The 24,802-nt window shown below is 42.3% G+C and overlaps 1 protein-coding gene across 1 annotated transcript in view; it reads left to right on the top strand.

The window, feature by feature from the left end:
- Positions 1-16,154, top strand: part of PAH (phenylalanine hydroxylase) — a 72,539-nt gene extending 56,385 nt beyond the window's left edge. The window contains exons 7-13 of the mRNA XM_030323525.1: positions 1,440-1,575; positions 2,878-2,947; positions 5,119-5,175; positions 6,503-6,598; positions 7,389-7,522; positions 11,915-12,030; positions 14,059-16,154. Coding sequence (XP_030179385.1) covers positions 1,440-1,575; positions 2,878-2,947; positions 5,119-5,175; positions 6,503-6,598; positions 7,389-7,522; positions 11,915-12,030; positions 14,059-14,102 — 653 coding nt within the window. The 3' untranslated portion in view covers positions 14,103-16,154. The remainder of the gene's footprint in view (positions 1-1,439; positions 1,576-2,877; positions 2,948-5,118; positions 5,176-6,502; positions 6,599-7,388; positions 7,523-11,914; positions 12,031-14,058) is intronic.
- Positions 16,155-24,802: the final 8,648 nt, after the last annotated feature.

The following is a 24,802-nucleotide window of genomic DNA, read 5'->3' as shown; positions in this document are numbered from 1 at the left end:
TAGTATGTGGCAGGTAGAATGAGAGAAAGTAGGAGGACAGACCACAGGTTTACAGAAATGAAGAAGTTTCTATGGCTCTGAGCTGTGTGGAAATGGTATGGCCGGCTCTGGGGCAAGGAGCCAGGGAAATTATGTGGCAGGGAAGGAAGTGGCAGCTGGGATAGACTAGGGATGAGCTAGATGAGCTTTGGGTCCCTTCTATCTAGAGGGTCTCTACTTGCCCATTGAAGAGGGAAATGAGAGGCCAAGCAGAGTGAATTTCAGCCTGCAGGTCCAAGAACATAGGCAGATGGACAGCAGGTCCTAAAGGCATGCTGTGGCTAAATATCCATTTTGCCATGACCAATAGTGAGATAATAAAGTGGTAACACTAGCAGCTGGGGAGTTACAGAGAAGTCATTCAGAGAACAGACTTTGGAGCCAGACTGACTGTAGATGTAACCTTGGACAAGAAATTAAACTTCTCTGTGTCTCAGCTTTCCCATCTGTAAAGTGGGAATAATACAAGTATCTACCTCGTAGGGTTATTAGGAGGATTAGTTAGTAGATATAAAGTGCTTAGAACAGTATGGCAGGTAGTATATGGTGCTAGCTATCATTACCATCATCATCGTCATCATCATCATCATCATCATCACCATCATCACTGATTATTATTCTCCTTCCAAGTTTGAAACAAATTGGGAGACAGATAATTGGAACCAGAGAGAGGATCAAAATGTCAACTTTATTACTGATAAAAGCTACTTAGAGAATGTGGTGTGGATGTACAAACAAAATGGACTTCCCAATATTTCACCTCTGAATTATGTAAACTTATCTACCAATTCATGGTCAAGTGTATATTCCATTGCATGGCCAAGAGCAGACCAGAATGTGCAGCTCTGTGAGCAGACAGGTGAGAAAGGACCAAAGAGGTCACACGGAGAACATTCGTTTTCTCTTCCCAAATGCTCCAATCGGACAAGTCCTTGCTCTTTGGGGGGTGTATGTGTGAAGGGCAGTAAAGAAGCTGGAAGTATTCCTTTCATCCTTTTCCCTTCTGGAAGTGGAGTGAAAAGTCCCTTTCAACTCTAGAGACATGAGAAATAGGGAATAAGTGTTTCATCCTAATAAACAAGAATGAAAGCTAAATTTATTAAATGTCTCCAATGTGCTAAGGACTTTATATTTACTAGCTCGTTCGATTCTTGGAATAAAGCTAGTAAACATCTATCTACATTTTGCAGATGAGGAAATGAGGCTCAGAGAAATGAAGTTACTTGATGCAAATCGCCCAGCTACAAAGCGTAGGGACAGAGCTGTGAAGCCAAGTCTACTTGGCATCGGCATCTATTCTCCTAGACAGTTGGGTCTACTGCTCCCTTGCCTAACGCTTTTCAGGCTCCTCTGCCTCTGCCGCGATGGGCATTGAGTTTTCTTTCTCTTTTGCTTCCCAGCTTGCACTGGATTCCGCCTCCGACCCGTGGCTGGCCTGCTTTCCTCTCGGGATTTCTTGGGTGGCCTGGCCTTCCGAGTCTTCCACTGCACTCAATACATCAGACATGGGTCCAAGCCCATGTACACGCCTGAACCGTGAGTATTCTCCTCCTGCTACCAGTATCCAGCCACCGTGAGTGCCATTGATCCCTGCTCCAGGACTGAGGTTTGGGTTCATCGTGGGCTGATCCACAGGACTAGTTTTCTGGATTGTTTGATGGTAGTACAAAGAGAGAGATTCATCTCTTCTGGGGATTTTCTCTGTCCGGATAGACCTTACTGATTGGATATTTGGGCATCTTATGAACCACGTATTCAGATCTTCTCTGGCTGTGGGAATAAGAGGTCACAGTCAACCTCCAAAGGGAGTGTAGGAATCAGAGCTATGAAGCTCCAAATGTGAACAGGAGCAAGTGGTGGCCAGGTGATCTCAGCGCCTCCTAAATACACATCTGGATGATTCTGATCTTTCTATGTCTAGATGTGTTTGTATGGAGGTCGAGAATGACCTTACTTTGACAGTTAGCCATCTTCTTAATCAAATCAAATAGAACTTATGCAATTTATACAAAAAGTAGGACACCTGGGGCGCCTGGGTGGCTCAGTCAGTTTAGTGTCTGACTTTGGCTCAGGGCATGATCTCACAGTTGGTGGGTTCGAGCCCCGTGTTGGGCTCTGTGCTGACAGCTCGGAGCCTGGACCCTGCTTTGGATTCTGTGCCTCCTTTTCTCTTTGCCCCTCCCCTGCTCATGCTCATGCTCTGTCTCTGTCTCTCTCAAAAATGAAGTAAAAAAAAAAATTTTTTTAACAGGACACCCAAAATATTTTTTGCCTGTCCACAAAGTTTATAACTACAAATCAGAAAAGACCTATTTCTAATGGGCCTGGCACATTAAGTGTTAAATAAATGTAAATTTTCTTCTCTGAATGACTTTTGCCTCTCTCTTGAATAAATAAGCAAAGAACAGCACTATTTTTTAAATTTAACTTTTATTTCTCATGGGGAATAACTGAACACATTGCATTTGCCCATGATGTCACTACCAAGATGAAGACTTGGGATGGGAAGTGTTTGTGACCTACAGCTCACTCAGGTGTATGGGAGGAGGTCCATGGGAATATTGGCTCTTCTGTTCTGCACCCCACTGAGGATATATCTAAGGCCCTCTGGCGTTTGTTCCCTGATTTGCTCCTTACTTTTCTTTTCCCTTCTTCCTTTTCTCTTGTATCTTGCCTCATTTGATCCCAAGCTTTGCATGCCACTAATGCTTGGGAGTGAGGTCATAAACCTGAATGGCTTACCTCCTTTCTACCTGCCTATTTCTCATGTAGAAAGAATGCATCTGGCTTGACTTATAACCTTCCTCACTTCCAAGCTCTGTCCTTTGTATCTTTCAGTGACATCTGCCATGAGCTGCTGGGACATGTGCCCTTGTTTTCAGATCGCAGCTTTGCCCAGTTTTCCCAGGTGAGGAGTGAATCTTTTTGGCCTTTTAATTATAGAATGAGATCTGGATTGCTCAATGAATTGAACATATGGAGGGGTCCTTGTGTCCTCTGCAAGGGTGGAAAGCAGACACAGTTCTGTGATTCCACTAGAGATGGGCATATGGTCTCATGGAGATGGCTAAATACCCTTTCAGGGACCCCAGCATGGGGTTGATAAATCCCTCATCCTTGGAATTATATATGTGCTGTTGAATTTGCTAATCTCATTCATCCTACCAGGTTTAACTTAAGGGTCTTTTTGTCCATGAAATCTTGCCTGATCCTCACAGAGAAGTAACCTTACCTTCTTCCAAGTTCTCCTGGTACCTTTCCCCTCCTCTTTAGGGACTTGTCGCTTCTAGGCAGCCATTTTTGTATGTGCTTTAATTAGATAAGATAATATTTGCTAAGAATCCAATGCTAGTAGCCCAACTCATAGTTGGCAAAACTAACTAACTAACTAACTAACTAAATAAATAAATAAAGTGCCAAATGTCTTGCCATTATAATCAAAGCTGTAGTCTAGGCCTTGATTCATCTATCACTGTAGTGAGCTTTCTAGATGAGTGACAGGATCCTAGTAATAGCTTCAGGGCACTGAGAGGATAAACTGTGGTTGGGGAGAATTGAGTGATGCACCCACATGTCCCACCCTGACTCTAACCAGCCATGTGACCTGTGTGCCTCAGTCTCCACAAATGTGAACCAATACAAAGCTTTGCCTGCCAATCTTCTTCCTCACAGGGAAGAATAAAGATCAACTGGAATAAAGATAAACTCGAGATCACATACTGCAGCAAATGTGAATTATGGGTTTGTGTGTATTGGGATTGTGTGTAAATTTCATAAGTTTTCCCTCAGCTGGAAGAAATAAATATTTCTATTGTGGATTGAAGAGGCGATCACTTAATACCTGAAACAAACAAACAAACAAACAAAAAAGCTGAATTAACTGCCTGCTAGGTAAGGGAGAACTGCACTTGTAAGACACAATCTCTCTAAACAAAGAAAACTATTGCTTTTATGTGGGGTTTTGGGAGCTGTGGTGTTCAGAGATTGTTGGACTTTTGTAAATGGAAGTGTTTGAGGATTAGCTAAACTTTAACTCACAAGTGTCACCATTGGATTGAGGCTATTGTTGACCAGCTGACCTTCAGAAAAATCGTTCCTGCTGTCAAGTTGTCATTGATTGCTTTGGACAGCTTTAAAACTGGGTTTTGTTCTTATGGCCAAAGAAAAATCAGTTTCTTCCTTAGAACATAGGAACTTTTTATTCTCACTACCAGAAGCTATTCTGCCCAGAGGCTAAGTGACAATCCTCCATATGCCATTCCCAGAGGAGTGAACAATTACTTGAGTTGATAGATGGATGCTACTGGGCCATCAGTGTCACATTATGCCTGGATAGTCCCAAGGCAGGGTGTCATTTTGAAAGTTCCCTGAGCACATTCTTTTTGGATCTAAAAGGAGGACTTACTTTCCACTTCAATGTAAACACCAGGAGGTCCAGGATCTTTATTGATCTTGTACACTGCCATCCACACAGAAGGCATTCAATAAACATTTTGGAATAAATAAATGCATATAGTAGAGAAGGCAGCATATACCTTTATAGTATCTACACTGTCTGATACAAGACAGGCTGGAGCTCTGATGAGAAGTGGTCCATAGTATTTCAGACTCTCCAGCTATGTATTGACCTGGGTGGCTGTCAAGCACTTCTCTGCAGTTCTCCTGTGGTATCTTCAGGGTACATGATTAAGACACTCCTCTTGTATTCCATGCATGTTCCACTTGAGCTATGGGGGGATGATCACTGAGCTGGAATCAAGGAATGAAGCTTCATACACAACTTACTGTGTGAATTTGAGTAGATCACCTCCCTTCTCTGTGCCTCAGTTTTCTTATTTTTAAAGTAAGTACAAAGGACCAAGTAATGAAGTAAGGTTTCCCTTCTCTTGAGATCTGTGATTGTATGATGTGTGGCTAGGGAAGACTTGAAAGAATAATCAGGGTCTATCTGAGCCGTTGTGAAGGCATGTTGTCAGCCGTCACCTTCCTGTGATCAAGTATGAGGTTGGAGCTGAGGGTGAAGGTTGAAGATAGGCAGACCCCAGCCATGCCAGTGACTCTGTTTCTCTATAATTACAGGAAATTGGTCTTGCCTCTCTGGGTGCGCCTGATGAGTACATTGAGAAACTGGCCACGGTAAGTCCCCTCTCTCCCTGGCAGGTAGTGGGAGTGCTTTAGACTATAGCCCTCAGATCTTCAAAGCTTTGATCCTCGCCTGAAAGCCACGCCAATTGGGGGAAATATCAGAATGTGCTGACTTACATGAACACAAATGAAATTTCACATTTTGATTTTTCCTTAGTGGTTTGATTTTGAAATCAGCAGCATGCAAATATTTACATGTGATTTTAAACAAAGAATCTTAAACACAAATAGGCTGTAATGACAGCACTTGAGAACCTTTGGGCATAAAGTGTGTGTGGGGAGAAATAGCTTGGATTCATGGCTTTGAAGAGGAAATATTTACTCTCTACCTTTGCACTGGAGCCAGCATGAGGATCTTTCCTTTATTAGATAGGAGGTGGAAGTGGGGGTGGGCTTTCCTCTTCTTGTCAAGCACTTCTCCCTCTCCAGTGAATGTGACAACACTCATCCACTGAAGCATGGAATCCATGACTCTGTACAGCAGGGGGTTTTCTTCCTACAGACTTCTTTCCAACTTGAGTACATCCCTCCCCAGCCTCTGAGTCACATTTCTTATAATTTTCTCAGCCTGGAAGGTGAAAAAGAAAGCTTTGTAAAGATATTAGAACACGAATGAATGAAAATTTATCATTAAGTTATATCAGTTTAGTAGTTTATTCTCTAGGGTAATAAACCGACTTAACTAGTAACCCATCCTTAATTCTCCAAGACCATGACTGTCTCCAGCAGCTAACTGGGACCTGGGTTCCTCTTGGCCCTGGTCAGTAAGGTTATGCCAGAATTCCAGGACCATCTTTCCCAGGCCAGGCATCTAGGACATGTTGGGCTTGGCTATTTGGAGAGGATAGGTGCAGTGGTTGGCAGTACATCAGAAACCGACCCCCCAAGTTTTAGCACAATGATGGGATACCCCCTCAATGATTTTATCACTACTGATCTCCTACCTCCCATGGCTGATGGGATTGTTGGCAAGTCTGACCAACTAAAGGGAACATCTCACTGTAGTCATGCCACAGAGAAGAAAGCGAAAGAGGTTGAGGAGTTCCTGTCCAATAGACTTACTGTTGGGGGTATCTTCTTTGGGCTTCCTCAGTACTCCCTCACTGCTTCCCAACACATCTTGCATTCAGCCAACTCTTGATTCAGCCAGTGACTGGATAGGGTGGGACATAGGACACAGAGAAGCGACCCCAGGTCATGGTGATTCAGAGAAGAGACCTGCACAAACTCCCACCTGGGAAGTCCTGTCTTTAGCCCTGGGGCATTTGCTGCTTTTCCCCTCCTTGGGGTGTGCTCTGAACTTGACTTTCCATTCCAGATTTATTGGTTTACTGTGGAGTTTGGCCTCTGCAAACAAGGAGACTCCATAAAGGCGTATGGTGCTGGGCTCCTGTCATCCTTTGGTGAATTACAGGTAAGACTCCACTTATATCCATTTTGAGATTCAACCCAGGGGTTAATCCTCAAGTGATTGGTACCTTAACACCTGTGTTTACATTGGTATGTAAACCCCAGGAGGTCCAGGATCTTTATCCATCTTGTACACTGCCATCCACACAGAAGGCATCCAATAAACGTTTTGGAATAAATAAATGCATATAGTAGAGAAGGCAGTATATACCTTTATAGTATCTACACTGTGTCTGATACCCAGACAGGCTGGAGCTCTGATGAGAAGTGGTCCATAGTATTTCAGACTCTCCAGCTACGTATTGACCTGGATGGCTGTCAAACACTTCTCTGCAGTTCTCCTGTGGATACATGATTTCTTCAGGGCACGTGATTAAGGCGCTCCTCTTGTATCCTCAAGTGATTGGTACCTTAGCAGCTATGATTTGTTCATGACTTTGGGTATTAGATGTAAACTTGAACTGCAAGTACACGGGTCTCCAGGACAGAGGGGCCTCCCGATCCCAAGGCTGAATTGTGCACACAGATGTATGGAAATACATGCCAAAAAATGTGGTTGGCTCTCATATCCTCTACTGATCATCTCACATGAAAATGGCTAGTGTGAATTCCTCCTTTCTACCTTGACTGCAGATTTTAGATGGGCTTTGAAGGGTAGGATCTTCTATATGCAAAATAACTCAGTTCACTGCGTTTGGGCTGGGGTGTGGAAGGAATCAGGGCGAGATGACAGAAGGTATACAGACAGCCTGACCCTGATTTAACCGTGAAAATTTTCCACTCGGGGCCCACAGTACTGCTTGTCGGGCGAGCCGAAGCTCCTCCCCCTGGAGCTGGAGAAGACAGCCGTCCAGGAGTACACTGTCACGGAGTTCCAGCCCCTCTATTACGTGGCTGAGAGTTTTAATGATGCCAAGGAGAAAGTGAGGTGAGGTGGTGACTAAGGTGGGTCAGCGGCTCTTGGGGCCTCCTGATTTGTCTGGTGCCACTGATCTGTGAGGGGTTGGCCAGAAGAGTGGATTCCAATGCTTATAACAACAGTGTGCAGCAGACGGAGTCTCCCCACCTTTGTCCCTTTCACTCTCCGTTTTGGAGAGGTTCCTTAGTGGGACCCCATTTCACAGCTAATTGTGTGGATATGCTGACCCCTGCAGAAACTCTGCCACTGGATCCTTGCTTGAATGTAGCCACCAAGTCCAGGTACTGAACTCTTCTGTGTACATAGTAGCCGCAGAAGGCCCCCAACAAATCATTCCAGAAATCTTCTAACCTGGGGGAATCCCTTGTTCACTTTATTCTCCCAACACCTGCATCATTCACTTGCTCAACTCCTTCAAGTCTTTTTGACCTTTTTGACCCTTTGACCTTTTGATCTTTTAACCTTCTCTGTGTGTCTTTCTCTAACCAATTTACTTTGCTTGTTTGTTTGTTTGTTTGTTTGAGAGAGAAAGTGTGCAAGTGGAGGAGAGCGGCAGAGAGAGAGAGAGAGAGAGAGAGAAAATCTTAAGCAGGCTTGATCCCAGAGTTGTGGGATCTGAGCCAAAATCAAGAGTCAGACATTCAACTGATTGAGCCACCCAGGCACCTCGCAACAAACTTATTTAAAATTCTCACACAGGGGCACCTGGGTGGCTCAGTTGCTTAAACCTCTGATTTGAACTCAGGTCATGATCTCACGGTTTGTGAGTTCAAGCCCTGCGTTGGGCTCTGTGCTGACAGCTCAGAGCCTGGAGCCTGCTTCAGATTCTGTGTCTCCCTCTCTTTCTGCCCCTCCCCTGCTCTCTCTCTCTGTCTCTCTCAAAATGAATAAAGTTAAAAAAATTTTTTTTCAAACTGGACTCTGTTGTTTTCTTTTCACTGTGCTTCCTTCATAGAAATGGGAAAGGAGAGAGGGACAGGTATGTCTGCTTCCCAAGCAGATTCCTTTGCCATATTTGCAAAATCAAAAGTCTTTTTTGGTACACATTGGCATGGCTAGAAGCCTTGGTTTATGTGACATCAGATTTCCTTCAGGAGGGAGACCCCTATGTGGCTCTCACCTAAGACCTTTATGGGCAATTCTTGGACCAAGTGACTTATTAAGAAAGCCTCTGGGCGGGGGAGGGGCTGTGTGGTTCAGTCAGTTAAGCATCCAACTTTAGCTCAGGTCATGATCTCACTGTCAGTGGGTTCAAGGTCTGCGTCTTGGGCTCTGTGCTGACAGCTTAGAGCCTGGAGCCTGCTTCAGATTCTGTGTCTCCCTCTCTCTCTGCCCCTCCCCTGCTCATGCTCTGTCTCTCTCTGTCTCAAAAATAAATAAAAACATTAAAAAAAAATTTTTTTTAAGAAAGCCTCTGGGGGCACCAGGGTGGCTTAGTTGGTTAACCAACTGACTTTGGCTCAGGTCATAATCTCATGGTTCGTGGGTTGGAGCCCCACTTCGGGCTCTGTGCTGACATCTCAGAGCCTGGAACCTGCTTCAGATTCTGTGTCTCCTTCTCTCTCTGCCCCTCCCCTGCTTGTGCTCTCTCTCTCTCTCTCTCTCTCTCAAAAATAAATAAACATTAAAAAAAATTTTTTTAAATCCCTACCCAGCCCCACCTCACATCCTTACCCCTTTCTGCAGTTTGTTTTTCTGCTTACCACTTGCTAATGTTTAATACACCAAATGATTTAAGCTCCACTTCCATAGGAATTTTTGTCCTTTCTGTTTTCCTGATCTTTCCCCCGGCTCTAGAACAGTGCCTGATACATAGTGAACATGCAATAAGTAATAGGCAAATGCATCTGTCTCAGAGGCAATTCAGCAAGAGGCTGACGGTGATGGAAAGGTAGCAAGACTCAGGCTCAGCCTTCTGAGCTGACCGCCCTGTCTATAATCTGCTTGAGTGTCTCTCCTCCCAGCAGGAGACAGGCTGGACAGAGGCCTCCCTGGACATGGCTATCCTGATACTCAGTGTTTGTTACCACCTCTTGTTTTATATCTGATGAGTGAGGGGTGATAGACATAGATACAGAAGTTTCTGGGACCCTATGAAGCTGAGTGTGCAGCTTCTACTGCGTTGAACTTAGATGATAGATGGTAAAACGTTGGCTCCCGGGTCCGCATGGTTTGGCCTAAGATGACTCCCTTCCTCCTATCTCTCCAGGGCCTTCAGGTTTTTTCAGTTACTCCTTTCCAGTTATTTCTTAAATCTCCACCCCTCCCTGGGAGCCTAGCCTTCCCTTAGCCCCTAAAGGCTATACTCTGACATTTTTGGGACCTTTTGGGAGTTATGGATTTCAGTGGATTAGTGCATTACCCCACTTGGGTAATAATAATGATAATAATAATAATAAGCAGGTTAGATGTCTAATATCTATTATGTACCAAACCCTGTTCTAAGTGCTTTTCATGTATTAATTTATTCAAGCTTCAAATAAAACTACAAAGTTTGAGGGTGGGGTTAGAAGCACAGAGGTGGTTAGTAACTCACCCAGGGTCATACAGCTAGTAAGGGACTGACCCAGGGTTTGGATTCAGGTGTGGGGCTCAGAACCAGTACTCATAACCATTCTGTCAAACCAGGGTCACATTTAAATGGGTCCCTCCTGGTGGTGACTTTCTAACCCAGGCAGTGATCTGCTCCAGACCAGCAAGAAGAGCTTGCCAGAACCTGGGTTTCTCAGGCCTTTGAAATCCCACCCATTTTGTCAGTGCTCTCTGCCCAGAGGAGACACCCACAAAAACTCCATTCTGTTGAGAGGTGACTCGGGGTCAAAGGGAATGTTGAAGAACAGGGTTCAGAGAAGGAAGGGATGTCCTCAGAGCATCCCAGCTAAGAGAAATCAACTTTGACCATTTTCAGTGTCAAGAGTCAAGCTCTAGGCAGAAAGAAACAATGCCGAGTGTGGTCACGTGCCCACTCTCTCTGTCTGTCTGTCTGTCTGTCTCTCTTTCTCTCACTCACTATGTATCAGGCACTGTTCTCTGGCTAAAGGAGGGATGGCCCCAAGACTGACTGCCTAACTGAAGCATTTCTAGTGGTGTGGAGGCAGATTGCCCAGAGCAAAGATGAGGTAAACTATGTAAGAGGGACGAGGTGCAGAGCAGGCCACATCACAGATATGCGCTCTATGCATCATGTCACCAGCAGGGCTGAGAAAGCTCTCTTCAGAGAAATAGAGGTGGAGAGACATACTTAACCACTTGCTCCTCTTGAGTCCCCAGTCGCTGATGAAAGAGAACAGCTATCGCATATGTAGCACTTACTCTATTTTATAACAGCGTTGGCTACGACCCTCTGAGGTAGCACTGCTCTCGTTCCAGTTTTATAGAGGAATGAGGACACCAAGGTGCAGCCCACAAGGGCTGTCACTAGCAGAGGCAGGATTTGAGTCCAGGCGGCCTGGCTCTGGAACTTGGGTTTCCAGCCACCATAGTCTACCGCTCTTGCCGAACTTGGAAAACCCACTAGTTTCCCTTAGAGTTTGTCTTGTTGGGATGGCAGCTTTGACTCTTACCAGCAGCCAACTTAGAAGTATCATTTGTGATGCCGTTGCAATCTATAGGCCATTTTTGGAGTATCTTGTTCATTACATCGCTTGAAGTTCTTCATAAGGCCCTCCTGGTACTTTCCCAGATCCAGGAGTAATGCATCAAGAAGGCAAAGCAGTGAAGGGCACAGGCCAAAGTCAGACTACCTGGGTCCCTTCTCAGCTGCACGATTTATTGCCAGTGTGACCTTGGTATTCATTGAAACTTCCCAAGCCTCAGTTTTCTCATCGGTAAAATAGGGATAGTAATAGTACCTTCCTCCTAAGGTTTTCATGAAGACTAAATTAGGAATGATAGTTGTAAAGCGTATACAACAATTGGGATTTCATATAGTTCTTGGTACATGGGAGGCACTCAATCCATGTTAAATTTCATTAATAGCATGGTGTTTTCTTCCACTCTTGAGGGAGGTGCTTCCCTTTCTGCATTGTTTGTCAAGCATCTTGGAGCTTATTTCATTCTATAGCATTCTTTGGCTAGATTTACTTACTCTTTTGACTTTATTTAATGGCAAGAATTTTGGCCTCAATGTTTTCTGTGCTTTTACCATAAGCTACCTCTGTCTTTTTGGAGGTAGGTAACTAAATAAACATGTGCCTATGTGTGTTTGTATATACACCTCAGCACATACACAGCACACAAAGGCTGCCCAACAGGATCCCACTAAAACTCCATTTCCCTTCTCAGTCTGCTTTCTAAAGCCCCGGTTCTAGTAAGATTGAAGTGAAATGCTACTGAGAAATCTTTTAGAATGATTTGTCCCCAAATGGTGCCCTTCACTGAGCTCTGTGGATTCGGTTTCAGGAATTTTGCTGCTACAATCCCACGGCCCTTCTCAGTTCGTTATGATCCATACACACAAAGGATTGAGGTCTTGGACAATACCCAGCAACTTAAGATTTTGGCTGATTCCATCAACAGTAAGTAACTTACACCTCAAGAGGCTACTCCGTTTACTAGAAATAGAGAGTTGGATTTTCTTACCTTCACCATAGGAACAATAAGAAATTTATTAAATATTGAATTAGGGAGAAATGTATCTCCAGGTAAGCTATTTGTTTGTTGAATGAGGAAAACTTGGCAAAAAGGCCACAGTTGCCTTGAGTGTCTTTTCTCCTTTGACTTTCCTAGATTCCACCCTACCTCCTCCCATCATAACATCCTGGCTTGTCACTGCCGTGTTCCTCTTCCTCCTTTGCCTCTCCACTCTGTTTCCTCTAAGTGTCCAATGCATATTTCTATGCCTGGGCTTTCAACCCCTACAAGACAGATTCTCACTATTTTAATAGCCATCTACTAGCTCATCTGTGGGCCTTATACCCTTCCAGGACAATGACGATATTATAACAGTTGCTCATAAAAATGTCACAGCGTTACATTGTTCTTCACTGGACTCCCTCTCCAGTGCTTCAGGCTCCCCTCCAGTGACACTGGCCAGCTTTTAGTTCCCACACTTCCTCCTGGCTTCTGGCCTTTGCTCATGCAGTTCTTTATGTTTAAAATATTCTCATTCCCGCTCTCATTTAGAAGTCCCCAACTCTAGCTCATCTTTTAAGTCTTTCATAGACATCTCTTCTTGTAGGAAGACTTCTCCGGGTGTCCTTCCTATGTCTTGGCATCCACACAGATCCCTCTCTCAGAGCATGTATCACTATATTGTTTTGTAATTATTTACTTGTCTGACTCCCCAGCAAGACATGAGCAGAAGGCCAGGTTGGGTTCACTGTCAAATCCCTAGGGGTTAGCCCTAGTCCTAAAAAAGTATATTAGGTGCTCAAGAGTTGTCAAATGGATGGATGAAACTACTGAAGGGGTGAGCAGCCTAAACAGAGGAATTCTAGACCAGGTGGGGGTTCCTACTTTATGTAACGCTAACAAAGGCCAAAAATGCAGGTAGGCTTGAAGTATCCCTCTAATACCCTACTGATGTTGCCTGAGGCCACATCCAGTAGTAGAGCTGTCCCTGGCCATTATAGTCATTCTTCATTGGGTATGGCCACCTGTGACCAGACATTTTGAAAAAGTTCAAGGTTGATTCCCCACCCCTGCCCCATAGACTCCATTTTGGATACTCAGCTGGAATAGATCTGTTCACCAAAAAGGCCAGCCAACTGCTCCAGAGGCTGGGATGTAAGACAGAGGGGTCAGCCCATAACTTTTTTTGTCTCTCTTATTTACCTTTAAAAGGCAAGAGTAACTTTGTTTTTAAGAGAATTTTTTAAATCACAGAATAACAGATTTAGGAATTGAAGGGTCCTTAGAGCAATGTGACTATGTAAGACTCCATCACCTCTCTATACTTGTTTCCTCAGGATCTAGGAGAGCAAGGCTTGTCCATCTTCAAGATTCCTTCCACTTCTCTGAAGTGTCTATGTTCCTGTGGCCTCTTGGCATGTGAGAACATGGCATGAATGGGAGTGCACTCCATCATTGTCCAGTGGTCTAGCAATCTAGGCTGTTATCTGCTCAAACCAAGCATTCTCATGCCTCAGAATGAGTACATCAGAATCATTGGAGAGCTGGTTAAAAATGAACAGTCCTGAGTCATAACCCCAAACTAAATTTGCTAAATTTGTGGTAAGGCTGAGAAGTTTGCATTTGTAATAAGGCCCTAGGTGATGTTGACACAGGAGGTTTGTGTGAACCACATTTTTAGGTTTCATGTCTTAGATCCTTGCAAGCATGTATAGATGTCCCTATAAAAGAAAAAGAAAGAAAACTAACTCTTTCTATGGAAAGGTGAAGCTAACTACATTAAAACTTGTAAGTCCCTATGCTATAACTGCCCAAATACTATCACCATAACTATTCTGTAAGCTCCTTGAAGGTTGGGGTGGTGCCCAGAATATCCATACATCCCACGCATCCTCTAACATGTTGCACATTGTAGACATTTAAAGGGTATTTTCTTAAGATATGAGTGGCTTTTTTTTTTTTTTCATTTGTAGGTGAAGTTGGAATCCTTTGTAATGCCCTTCAGAAAATAAAGTGAAGCCATGGACAAAACCTGTCAACTGAGAATCTGATGATGGAAGTCCAACTACTTTCATTTCATCTGAAAAAGTCTGAAAAGCGAACCTTAATTTGAATTGAGAGCCTTAAATCCTTTTTTGGAACAAGATGGAGCACAAACAAATAAATCAAAATAAGTTGAAATGACAGTGTATTAAGACACACCCAAAAGCCTAATCTTTTGGGGTCCTCTTTGATTTAAAGATGGTAATCCCATACCCTCAATTCAGTTAAAATCAATAGTATGTCACATTTCATCAGTTAATTAAAATTTGGGACCTGATTTATTCAAGTTTCTATATGTCACTCGATGTAAAACACAAGCCTGTCATTAGAATTGAATTTGTTGATTTAATCTAAATCTTAACTTACGCAAGTAATTTTTTATTTCAGTGAACTATGATTCTAATATTGCTGTGTTTTACCCATGTAGATTTCCTTTAATTCAAGAGCCCATTAAAATACTTATAAAGGTTGAAGTTCATAGCATAATATCGAAGCATTTCTTATATTTTATTGTAATTGTACATACTACTGTGGAAAGTAGTAGAAGTTCTCACCTGACTCCCACAACTTTGAATCTCATCTTCCAGTTAATTGTCAAGTCTGTTTTGGGAGATATTTTGCAGACATGTGTGATGCGACAGATGTTGACTGAAGGCCTGGCAGGTAGATATTCGGTAAATATTCATTCAAAGAATAAGGGAATACATTATTAACTAGCAAATCCTCAACAAAAATGAGAATTTTAGTTATGTTTAAAAAAAGTCTAGCGGTTATAAAATTTTGCAGTTTCAACTTCATTCTTGGATTGGAATATTCCTCTCCATTCCCCTAGAAATACATTAACTGGATAATCTTGTGACATGAAAAAATGATCAGTCAAAGATTTCCAACCCATTACAGGAGTGCATTGTGATAATCGATGTTATGTCTGGATAGTCAACAGATTTTGACTTCTTATTGCTTGTGCATTTTGCATGAACACATGAAGATCCAGGAAATGGTGGGGAAAATAACAGTGTCTTTAAAGCTATGCTTTGAAATTCTCAACCACTTCAACACCTTATTTTGGAAATAGTTCAGTGTTAAAGAACTTGCATAATATTTCTTCACATGTGATTCTCAGGCCAGCTGTATCATCATCAATGATAATTCCTGGGCACATACCAGCTCTATCCAACTAGAATCTCTGGGTAAGGGGGCCACTGAGACCTGCATTTTTAAGTACCCCAGCTGATTTTTTTAATGCCCAGCCAAATCTATCAAGTACGTTAAATTTGAGAAAACCTGACTTCTGGTGGCCAGTTCTGCCACTTATCAATTATGTCACTTTGTATAATTCACTTTGGATCTTGGTTTTACTTGAACAATGAAGGAGTTTAACTGGAGGAATCAAGGTTTCTTCCAGCCTGGAAATACAATTCAAATGCTACCATGTGTCTTTAAACAGATGTCCCTGATCCACCAATAGTGTGTAATAATACCAGCCCAAGTATGCTACCAGGTGGGAAGAGCGATTTGGTCTGATTGTGTCTGAGATCTCATTGCTTTGGAGTTGGGTTTTCATGTCTGTATTTAGTTCCTCATGGCTCTGTAGAACCCACTGACAAACGCTGATTCTAAAAGTGACAGTGTTCTTTTTTTCTGTTTCTTTAGGCCCCAAATACTCTGCAAAGGGACTTTTTTTGTAAATGTTTCTTTACACTAAATGTAAATCAGAGAAACTCTTGATTTGGGGACTAAAATGTTTTATAGTATTTTAGACTGGGTATTTTATTTTATAGTGATTTTTAGTCTTACTGAAAATAGTTTTGTGCATTTGAAGTTAAATCTTAGGTTTAGGTTGCAATTTTGCAGGAAGAAATTACATACTGAAAGAAGATAATCTTTAAGTTTTTAGTAATGTGTTACTCAGCACTTAGCTCTTTTTATCTGGATATAAAAGCCCAACCTACAGCAATGGATTCAACATGTTTTCATGGGTTAGTATTATTATCTGTCTAATAATTAATAAATGAGCTGTTTTTTATTTTTTTTTATTTTTTTATTTTTATTTTTTTTGAAATTTATTGACAAATTGGTTTCCATACAACACCCAGTGCTCATCCCAAAAGGTGCCCTCCTCAATACCCATCACCCACCCTCCCCTCCCTCCCACCCCCCATCAACCCTCAGTTTGTTCTCAGTTTTTAACAGTCTCTTATGCTTTGGCTCTCTCCCACTCTAACCTCTTTTTTTTTTTTTCTCTCCTTCCCCTCCCCCATGGGTTCCTGTTAAGTTTCTCAGGATCCACATAAGAGTGAAACCATATGGTATCTGTCTTTCTCTGTATGGCTTATTTCACTTAGCATTACACTCTCCAGTTCCATCCACGTTGCTACAAAAGGCCATATTTCATTTTTTCTCATTGCCACGTAGTATTCCATTGTGTATATATACCACAATTTCTTTATCCATTCATCAGTTGATGGACATTTAGGCTCTTTCCATAATTTGGCTATTGTTGAGAGTGCTGCTATGAACATTGGGGTACAAGTGCTCCTATGCATCAGTACTCCTGTATCCCTTGGATAAATTCCTAGCAGTGCTATTGCTGGGTCATAGGGTAGGTCTATTTTTAATTTTCTGAGGAACCTCCACACTGCTTTCCAGAGCGGCTGCACCAATTTGCATTCCCACCAACAGTGCAAGAGGGTTCCCGTTTCTCCACATCCTCTCCAGCATCTATAGTCTCCTGATTTGTTCATTTTGGCCACTCTGACTGGCGTGAGGTGATACCTGAGTGTGGTTTTGATTTGTATTTCCCTGATAAGGAGCGACGCTGAACATCTTTTCATGTGCCTGTTGGCCATCTGGATGTCTTCTTTAGAGAAGTGTCTATTCATGTTTTCTGCCCATTTCTTCACTGGGTTATTTGTTTTTCGGGTGTGGAGTTTGGTGAGCTCTTTATAGATTTTAGATACTAGCCCTTTGTCCGATATGTCATTTGCAAATATCTTTTCCCATTCCGTTGGTTGCCTTTTAGTTTTGTTGGTTGTTTCCTTTGCTGTGCAGAAGCTTTTTATCTTCATAAGGTCCCAGTAATTCACTTTTGCTTTTAATTCCCTTGCCTTTGGGGATGTGTCGAGTAAGAGATTGCTACGGCTGAGGTCAGAGAGGTCTTTTCCTGCTTTCTCCTCTAAGGTTCTGATGGTTTCCTGTCTCACATTTAGGTCCTTTATCCATTTTGAGTTTATTTTTGTAAATGGTGTGAGAAAGTGGTCTAGTTTCAACCTTCTGCATGTTGCTGTCCAGTTCTCCCAGCACCATTTGTTAAAGAGGCTGTCTTTTTTCCATTGGATGTTCTTTCCTGCTTTGTCAAAGATGAGTTGGCCATACGTTTGTGGGTCTAGTTCTGGGGTTTCTATTCTATTCCATTGGTCTGTGTGTCTGTTTTTGTGCCAATACCATGCTGTCTTGATGATGACAGCTTTGTAGTAGAGGCTAAAGTCTGGGATTGTGATGCCTCCTGCTTTGGTCTTCTTCTTCAAAATTCCTTTGGCTATTCGGGGCCTTTTGTGGTTCCATATGAATTTTAGGATTGCTTGTTCTAATTTTGAGAAGAATGCTGGTGCAATTTTGATTGGGATTGCATTGAATGTGTAGATAGCTTTGGGTAGTATTGACATTTTGACAATATTTATTTTTCCAATCCATGAGCAGGGAATGTCTTTCCATTTCTTTAAATCTTCTTCAATTACCTTCATAAGCTTTCTATAGTTTTCAGCATACAGATCCTTTACATCTTTGGTTAGATTGATTCCTAGGTATTTTATGCTTCTTGGTGCAATTGTGAATGGGATCATTTTCTTTATTTGTCTTTCTGTTGCTTCATTGTTAGTGTATAAGAATGCAACTGATTTCTGTACATTGATTTTGTATCCTGCAACTTTGCTGAATTCATGTATCAGTTCTAGCAGACTTTTGGTGGAGTCTATCGGATTTTCCATGTATAATATCATGTCGTCTGCAAAAAGCGAAAGCTTGACTTCATCTTTGCCAATTTTGATGCCTTTGATTTCCTTTTGTTGTCTGATTGCTGATGCTAGAACTTCCAATTGAGCTGCTTTTTAAAAAACAATAGTAATGCTTTACTGATAGCTATCCTGTTGTATCCAAAAAAGAGAGATAAATGTAAGAACATTACAAATTTTTATTATTAGTGTTCAATAAGTTTCTAAAAGGATGAATCTAAATTTCAATTATAGGTTCCTAAGTTATATAGTTTAACTGTATCAAATAATCTACCACTAAAATGTCAACTTCATAAAAATGTGAACCTTGCCTATCTTCACCTCTAAAAGCCTTAGCATATAATACGTAGTAGGTGCTTGATAATCTTCAAAAAAATTCTGAGTGAATTGAATCACAGGAAGTGTAGTGAAGATTGTCTCTCACACATAAGCTATTTTTCAAGAAAAACTTGGGAAACAACTAAATCTGCAATTTTCCTTTTTAAATTCTGTTGAAAATGTTGCATCTTAATCTAAATTATGACCTTGCTTTAAAAATATATTAGCCCTTTAGACTAGATTATGGCTAGCTAGTTGTATTTATACCGCTTTGATAATAACTGACATATGAAAGTGCTGAATAAATGTTTGTTAATTAATAAAGGAAGCAAAATGGCATCAATGAAATGTCTCAGTTATCCACGGTGGGGCTGAAATGGTCAGAGAGCAATGAATGGCTTACCTAACAACTGTAAAAAATTACAGAGGAGGCAAAATAGGAAAGGCTATAAATATGGACTCCGCAAAGGGAAGAGAAAAAAAGTGATCAAAGCTTCTTCTCTTCAGTAGAGTGTGTACCCACCTCCCTGCCCCCACACAACATCCCTGCCCTCTAATAGCTTTCTTGTGCAGTTTCAAAAACTATAAACAGTAATAGATTTGATATGTGCTAGTAACGGCTCTAACAGTTTGTGTGCTGTGAATTTTCTCATTTATAATCTTAAGTTCTGCTAGTTCCAAGATACAGTTTACCTTCTCATATATAGTAAGCTTAAAGAACAAGCTCAGAGAGATAAGCAATAGCAGAGAAGACTGAATCTAGCCCTCCAGCGTATATATACAACTCTTCTTACGATATAATTCATAGTTGTTCAGGGTTGCTCTTCAACAGTACTTCTTTTGTATGTTTCTTGCATTTTGTTTGTTTTATGACAGCAATCTCTAAATAATAGAACATTAATGGAAAAAAAGACAAGAAGATGTACCTCCCTGAGATATGGATAGACTTCTTACGTCTCTTAGTAGATGATGTTGCTGCAGAAAGCGTAGCACCCGCTTATTTTCCAGTTTGCCCAAATGGATAAAAAAAAATAAATGATTATAGCTTGAACTGCAGCCTTTATTTTTTTCTCAGACCATTCTTTGGAAAAAGGTGATGCCAAAAGAAAGTAAGTGTATCAGTATCCCTTATTGAAATTATAAAAATTGGTGCATACTTTGATGTTTATGATTTATTCTTCCCAGAAGTGAATTAAGGAATATCTACTTAAAAAGAAAGAGACTTGGTCTTCCCTGAGATGTCTTTATTCCTAAAGGTTCTCAAAGAAATGTCAGTTGCATCCTGTCCTTTTTTGCAATAACCTTGCAAGTGGAGATGTTTGTGTGGCAAAGGGCTGATTTCTACTATTCCTTGTGAGTGGTCAAGGGAGAGTGGTGTTTGGACTTAGAAAAGAGGGTTAGTAATGTATCTTTGTTTGTGTCGTTGGGTTTTTCCCTTATGTCTCTCCCTTCAAAAGTGTGGGTTTCTTTGAGAAGTCACTTATCCAGTCACACACACACACACGCACACACGCACACACATGCACACACCATCCCTTTGACCTCTAAGAGGACATAAGATGATTTGGAAATGAGTTGAGGGCTCTGGCAACAAGGATAGAGAGGCTAGCCTTTCCCATAAACCTCTACTGACCCTGTTTGAGAATAATGCAGTTTGAAGCCATTCTTTAGAAGGCCTTCTGCGATTGGCACCACCCAGAAGTAGAGAATCAGCCTGGAACAACAGCATTACTTGCAAAGGGTAACTGTTAGACCATGAAGGCTTTTAAGCTCCTCCAGGGTCCTAATACTCCTCTCCACCACCATCCCTGATGCTGTGGTGCCCGAAGAGCTCTGTTTCCTTGACCTAACAAAAAGTCAGACTTGGGAGTAAGGAAGGAGAAAACAGAATCTTTCCAAAACTTTCAATTCCCTGGATGTCCTTGGGAAAGCCGGAGATACAAGAGGCTCCCTGCCGAGTCTCTCTTGGGAAAAAGAAAGTTTCCTACAGTGGAGGGCAGTCTGGGACTAAACAATCATGGTTTTATGACTTGACTCCTCGGAAGACAGTGTGCTGAGGCTGGAGAGCAATGAGAGGATAAGACCATTTGAGCCTTTCAGAGCAGAGTTTCTCAGCATTGTTGACAGTTCCCATGACCAGCAAGGTGTTGTGGGCACAGAGGGGAGTGGTAAAACCCCAAAGCCTATCCTTTTATAGAACAAAAGTCAGAATGGCGTAAAGCCATGAAGAAGTTAGTACCCAGACCAGGAAACACGATTCTGATGATTTTCTCTGCTCACTGCAGACTTTGAATACATTTTGGCTGAGTAACAGAAAGACAGAATAGATAAGTGTGATATTTATTCCCTTGGTGGTAATGACCAGTTTTTTGCACTTTATACAGAGGAAAGCCAGGTGATTTCCTTTCTTTTCTTTTTTCTTTCTTTCTTTCTTTCTTTCTTTCTTTCTTTCTTTCTTTCTTTCTTTTAGTGATGCACTCCCACATGATACTGTTTGAAATGGAAGGAGTAACATGTCTCAGTAACACTGCTCTGGAGATCTTGATTCAAATGCCAGTTTTTCCATCAAGGTGAACCTCTCCCTGAGCCTCAGTTTCCTCCTCTGTAATATGGGGAAGATGCATGCCTACCTCACAAGATTGTCACAAAGATCAAGCAGCATATTGTGTGTATAGAAGCCTCTCAATTACTTTCAGCTGCATCTAGCAATTTTAAATGTTTATTATTCTGTTACAAAGCACAAATGAGCTCCCATAAGAATTGGTTATTACTTGTTTTTTGGTTGTCTTGGCCCAGTAACATGATCTCAGATGGCCCCTCTTTCAAAAAAAGAAAGAAAGAAAGAAGAAAGAAAGAAAGAAAGAAAGAAAGAAAGAAAGAAAGAAGACAGTTGTTGGAGTGTCCTACATAAAGAGTCTGTCTTCCACTTGAGAAAAGAGTTTGACCAAAGCAGAATTTAAGCCTTTCAACACAGCCCAAATCTAGATGTACACATAAATTAATGTGGTGAGCAATAAAAAGGAAATTTGCATCAATTTGAAGTCAAAATTGTATCATGAAAAAGACAAGTTTGGAGATTGAAATGGAAATGTCCTGTTTGAAGCTAAAGGCAATAGAACTCCACTTCACACCTTCATTTCTGACATTAACACACTATTAGGCATTTCCCTTCTTCCTGAGCTCTACCATTATCAGTAAAGTTTTAAATCATAATATCCAGAAAGCCAGCATTTGCTCTGCTGCTAAGGACACTATTTTTCAGCAGAAAATATCATGTGTGCTCATTTTATGAAATAGTTAACATAAACAAGATTGATTTAAAAACCGATCATTCTCCATACATGTTGTTTTGCTGAGGAACTAATATATGAAAACATGGCTTCACTTTGCTGCCTAATTTTAAGGTCACCTTAGGAAATGAGGTTTGGGAAGGTATTTGTCTTTCCGGAGGCAGGAAGTGAATACCAACTTAAAAAATTAAAGTCGTTGGAACTGTGGTCAAGCCATTTCCCCCTCTGAGCACTTTGCTCCAAAGCTAGCCCTATAAAACGCCAATGTATAAGGCAAAGTGTAAATAAAGATTCTTGCAAAATGGGGTAGGACAAATTAGTCCTTCAAATAAGGGGATGTGATAAGAAGGAATTTTGCTCCTCTAAGAGTATTATTCCATTCCCATTCATTACAAGAGGGTAGAATAAATGCCACCAGAAATCTGCCATCAGCTGTATAGTTTGGGGAAAGAGAAGCAATTAAAATGATTAAAATAGCAATTTATTCCTTTTTTTAATTAATTCAACAAGTACTTGTTTGACTGTCTATTTCCTGCTCAGCCTGAGAACAGGAACATTGAAACGTTCACTGTGAGGGCGACCCAGCAGCTCCTCTGTGACCCCACTGCACAGAGTTGATTTAGCAGATCTATATCTCCACCTATACACCACCTCATCCTTCAACCTTCTTTTTCCTTCCCTCACCTGGAACTCTCTGAACTAAAAAGGGGGCAACTTCCATCTTTCAGTCCTAGTTCAGAATCAGCTCGGATGAAACTGCAAGGATACAACCCATTTAAGGAGGTTTAAACCTCATCGTTCCAAAGACCCAGTTTCTATTTGACGACATTAAAGTTCCATCATCTCCACAAACAGGCCAGGTTAGTGGGTTTTAAGCCAATCCCTGCCTCGGTCTGCCCTGAAATGATCAGTATCAGCTTGATGTCTTGGGAATCCGAAGTGAAGATGAAATGAGCACGTGGCTCCGCAGTCTTCACCTCTTGCTTTTCCACCTAGGTCCAGAGGTGGGCCGGGGGAGGGAGCTGGAGGAGGAATAGATTCCGGGAAGGGGGAGAGTGAGAGGATGGGAGGCATCAAAAGAGTTGAAGTCTTTAAACCCAAAAGGTCTGGCACTGAAAGGAAACGTGCAAAGAAACTTTCAGATTTGCCCAATGACTTACTCTCCGGAGGGTGCTGAAACGCGACTCTCAGACTCTCAGACCTTGCATGCGTGGGGGTTCATGAAAACCAATTCCAGCCTCACAGTCCAGGACTCCATCCTCTGTACTGTATGATGGGCGGGCTGCGCTTTGCCTTAAATATCCACGCGTTGACGTAGGCCAGGACCACGGACAGCTCCCGCCCCGAGGTCTCTGCCTCTCCAGTTCCACCCGGGACAACAGGGAGTGCGGCTGCCCGAATCGGCGTCCTCTGGCTCTGCTCCCTCCACAGCCATCCCTGGGTGTCTTCTAGGAGCCCGGAATTCCTTCTTGAGCTAGGGGCCCACAAAGGGCCAAAGCCCGAGAACCAAGAAAGGGGCGCCGCATGAAGACCGAGGTCCGCAGCTTTCTGGGAGCTTAGGCTCATCTCCCGAGAGGCAGCACCCAGGAAGATGACTTCGGGGAGAAGGCGGCTGCGGGGCCCCGGGAGACGACAGGGAGGAGATGACCTTGCTTTTTCTCCCCGTGGGAGGCTGGCTCCTCCAAGCCAGCCCAAGTCATCGAGGTACCGCTTTGCTTTAGGTCCGTTTTCGCTTCCAAGTTGAGGGAAAGGGGAGACGTGTCAGAAGCCCTTCTGCACAGTGGAGCTGAGATTTCCCAGGGCGAAAAGTTCGGTCACCCTCTGCTTCCCCCTCCACCCTTAGCCTCCAGCCCTTCCTAACCTAGCTCTTTGCGGGGAGGGGCTGGCCAGATGTGTAATGCTCTCACTCCTAGTCTCCCTTTCCAGTGGCCCAGATTCACCAGCCACTGGGTGGTCTCCACACTCCCCACCTCCCTTCTTTCCAGATCTGGCAATCTCGAGGTCCTGTGGAAACTTCTGAGAGGAAGGTCAGTGACCAAAGCCAGGCTGGGGTTGAGGCCCGGGGGTTCTTGCCTTCTGCTGAAAACTGGGGAAAGAATGTGAGCAGTCTTCTCTGCTGGCTTCCACTGTAAATGTAGAGGCAGAGTGCAAGGAAAAAAAAGGCCTTCCTGTTTCTCCCAGACTGGAGAACCGTTTCACAGATACAGACTTTGTTCAAGGAACTGGACCTTTTGTGGGGGCAAAGTGGGGATGGAGGGAGGCATGGAAAGCATATTTCAATACAACGGAGCAATAGCTTTCAAGGCTGGAATCCAAAAAGACTTAGGGCTAGTCCTGTCGACAGCGGTCAGGATGGAAGCCTGGGAGATGAAGGACAGAAGATGGAGGAAGGAAGAGAGAAGGTGCCTACTAGGTTTTCTTCTTGGCTGGATATTGGAATGAGAATGCAGACACACAATTAATTGCCTTTAAGAATTCTTAATTTAAATCATTGTTACTGGTGGTAGGAGTTAAACTAGAACCAGAAGCAGGAAGTATTAATAGAAGGGAGTTGGGAATCAGAAAACCAAATAGTTAGACTACTTGGTTAGTTCAAAGGGGAAAATTCCCCACCATCTGACATCTTTCATGCTGAATGATCTAAAAAGACACCAGCTGGGCAGTGTAGGAAGATACTCCAAGATGGTCTTTGCAGCACTTTTTGTATCAGCAAACAAATCAAATGTCCATCAGTAAGAGATTGTTTAGATAAATTATAATCTGTATAATGAAATATTGTGCAGGAGCTAAAAAAATGAGGTAAAACTGTAAACTATAAATACTGAGGATCAATGAAGTCTAGGAGGTATTGTTAAATGAGAAAAATCATGATCACATTTTTTTAAAGCTGTCAGTCGTGTATATGTATGGCCTGTAGGTGTATTTCTATAATCACAGAAGAAAGATAAAAGTCTAGGGCTGGAGGGGGGGTTGGAGATTACTCTCACTCTTTACCTTACTTATGTTGTAAAGAGAAGAAAAATGATGTGATTAAAAATAATTTGAACTTTGTTTTT

The sequence above is a fragment of the Lynx canadensis genome, chromosome B4, assembly GCF_007474595.2.
Source record: "Lynx canadensis isolate LIC74 chromosome B4, mLynCan4.pri.v2, whole genome shotgun sequence".
Taxonomy (NCBI): domain Eukaryota; kingdom Metazoa; phylum Chordata; class Mammalia; order Carnivora; family Felidae; genus Lynx; species Lynx canadensis.
Note: the sequence above shows the minus strand (reverse complement) of the source record. Positions and strands in the feature narration are given on the sequence as shown.